Here is a 2,347-nt window from a genome sequence, read left to right on the forward strand (position 1 = left end):
GTTGATTTACGTGCTGCCAGTTTGACATTTTTGCATGCTCGAGAGACAAATCAAACACGTTTTTCTTTTCAATTAGTGCTAGTATAATAATTCATGGTGATGCAGTAGGGGAACATTTTTTGGTTCTGCAAGGAACCTTTTACCTATTGGCTCTCCAAAGAACCATTTATTATAACGTTTATCCTAGAATTAAGTATAAATAGTATTTGTACAGTATATAATAATTTGAATCAATATTTAAATTGAAATGCAACATAAGGTAAATTAATTTTAAAAAGTAATTCACTCAAGTTATTTTTTTACTTTATATGAATTATTGTCACATTAATAATTGCTCTCTCTAAAAAGTCATTGTGGAATATTACCCTTTACAATTAGAAATGGCACCACACCGCCTCAATAGCAGTATATAGCAGGCATTAGTTAAAGCCTTATGTACTTCAGGTTCACGAACAATGCTCTTCAAAGATGTTCAAACTGTCCCTTTGTTGTTGTTGTTTCAGCAAATCCACACACATTGCTGCAAAGTGTTTACTTAAAGAACCTTTTTGTGTATTAAGTATTCCAAAGATTACGGAAAAAAGAACCAGACATTAAATGGCAAAAAAAGTTCTTAAGGATAAAAAGGTACACCAGAAAACTTAAAGAACCAGGTTTTAGAGTAAACCTTGATACATGGGGTGCATGTAGCTACCACATGAGTCCTCAAAGTACTTGTTTTTTAACAGGAAACTACTCTGAATTTTATTATTTTTAATAATTTGGAAAATATAGTCCCATAAAATGAAGTGCTGCCTAAATCTGAGCTGAAACTGACTTACTGACTGACTGCCAATGTATCATACAGAAATATGTGTATCTAATCGTGGACCTTTAAAAGACAGATACACACCCCTATTATCCAGAAACAGATCCAAGCACTGTTTACTGTGTTTTACAGTTCTAATAATCATTCAAGAAATAAATCTATTTCTAATGTGTCTTTGATTCAATCCAAGTGGCCACTCTGGACCATAACCTTACCTATAATCCTCATTGACCATCAGCGTGTTGGCTGCCCAGCCAGGTGAGAAGGGATTGGGCATTATGCCACCAGTAGGCACCACTGTAGGAGCCACAGAGGGAGGTACTGGAGTCAGAGGTATGATGGACGCCCCGCTGATACCGCTGTCATTTCCCAGACCAGCGTCAACACTGGCCCGAGCCAGGGAGATGGAGGAGAGAAGGTTAACCACGTTCTCAGATAACCTCCGGCAGTTCCGCGTCGATACCAGGAAGGGTTTACTGCCAGTAAACAGCTCCTCCATGGAGGCCAGAGGGCCAGAGATAGACAGCTGCAGCCCAGCAATGGTGTCTGAAATCTGGAGAGAGAGGAAGGAAGAATGTGATGGCAGTTAAGTGGGACAGAAACCACAAAGTAGAGATGATGATGCTCATTAAATCGTGATGGGTTCAGAGTGGCTGTGTTATGGAGAATTAGAGATGGTGGACATCTTGGTGCCTCAGTTCCCTAATGCATGTCCCTAATAACCCATAATACAAGCTAGAGTTCCCACATTTATCAAAGTGCTATAAGTGAAAGTTGGACTTTACTTTATCTTGCAAACTTGAGAACAAAAGCAATTTCTCCAGTTTCCTCTGACATAAACATAATCTTAAATATATGACATTACAAGGGCTCTTAGGCTGGTTAAGAGAACATAACAGAGGGCTGAAGTGAAGACGCACCTTGTGAGACATTTTTTGAAATGATTGTTCTCTCATGATGTAATCTTTCAAACTTAGAATAGAGTAGTTCAAAGCCTGTTATTTGCAGCGAGTGCTTCTCTCTTATTATCCATTCCAGTGTGATCCAACACAACAACTCTGCCAAGTTCAAAGGCAGGTGCTGTTGTTGCACAGGTGTGCATTATATTGAGAGGTGTTTCTAATATTATAGCCCTCCCATGTATGTAAATGGCATGGCTAAAATATTAGAAACACCTCTCAATATAATGCCATCCAGTTAAACACTACTGCAAATTACAACCTCAATAATAAACATAAAGTAGAATTATTACCTTTCTGACAGTGTCAACAAAAACTGAAACATTATAAGCTTCATAAAAGTTTAATTTATGGCAGAGTTGCTGTATTGGATCACATTGGATCGGTCAAGTGTACCTAATGAAGTGGCCAGTCAGTGTACATAAGCTTACTTGCTATATTTTCCCATTTGTACCAATCTGCATCACATAACAAGTATCTAAGTTGGAGATTTGTTTTTTTGTGGTCACTGTGTTTGTTGTTTGTGTTTATCTTGAAAAACGTGATAAAAATATTATATATATATATTATTTCACCTGAT

General features: G+C 37.5%; 1 protein-coding gene across 5 annotated transcripts in view; it reads right to left on the bottom strand.

Annotated features, from left to right (window-relative positions):
• The window catches only part of ttyh1 (tweety family member 1), a 22,958-nt gene that overhangs the window by 9,913 nt on the left and 10,698 nt on the right, over nt 1–2,347 (bottom strand). For all 5 annotated transcript variants that reach the window (XM_027287032.1, XM_019253457.2, XM_027287031.1 and 2 more), the window contains one exon: nt 1,024–1,361. In XM_027287032.1, coding sequence (XP_027142833.1) covers nt 1,024–1,361 — 338 coding nt within the window. The remainder of the gene's footprint in view (nt 1–1,023; nt 1,362–2,347) is intronic.

This window comes from Larimichthys crocea, chromosome XIII (genome assembly GCF_000972845.2).
Source record: "Larimichthys crocea isolate SSNF chromosome XIII, L_crocea_2.0, whole genome shotgun sequence".
Lineage (NCBI taxonomy): Eukaryota > Metazoa > Chordata > Actinopteri > Sciaenidae > Larimichthys > Larimichthys crocea.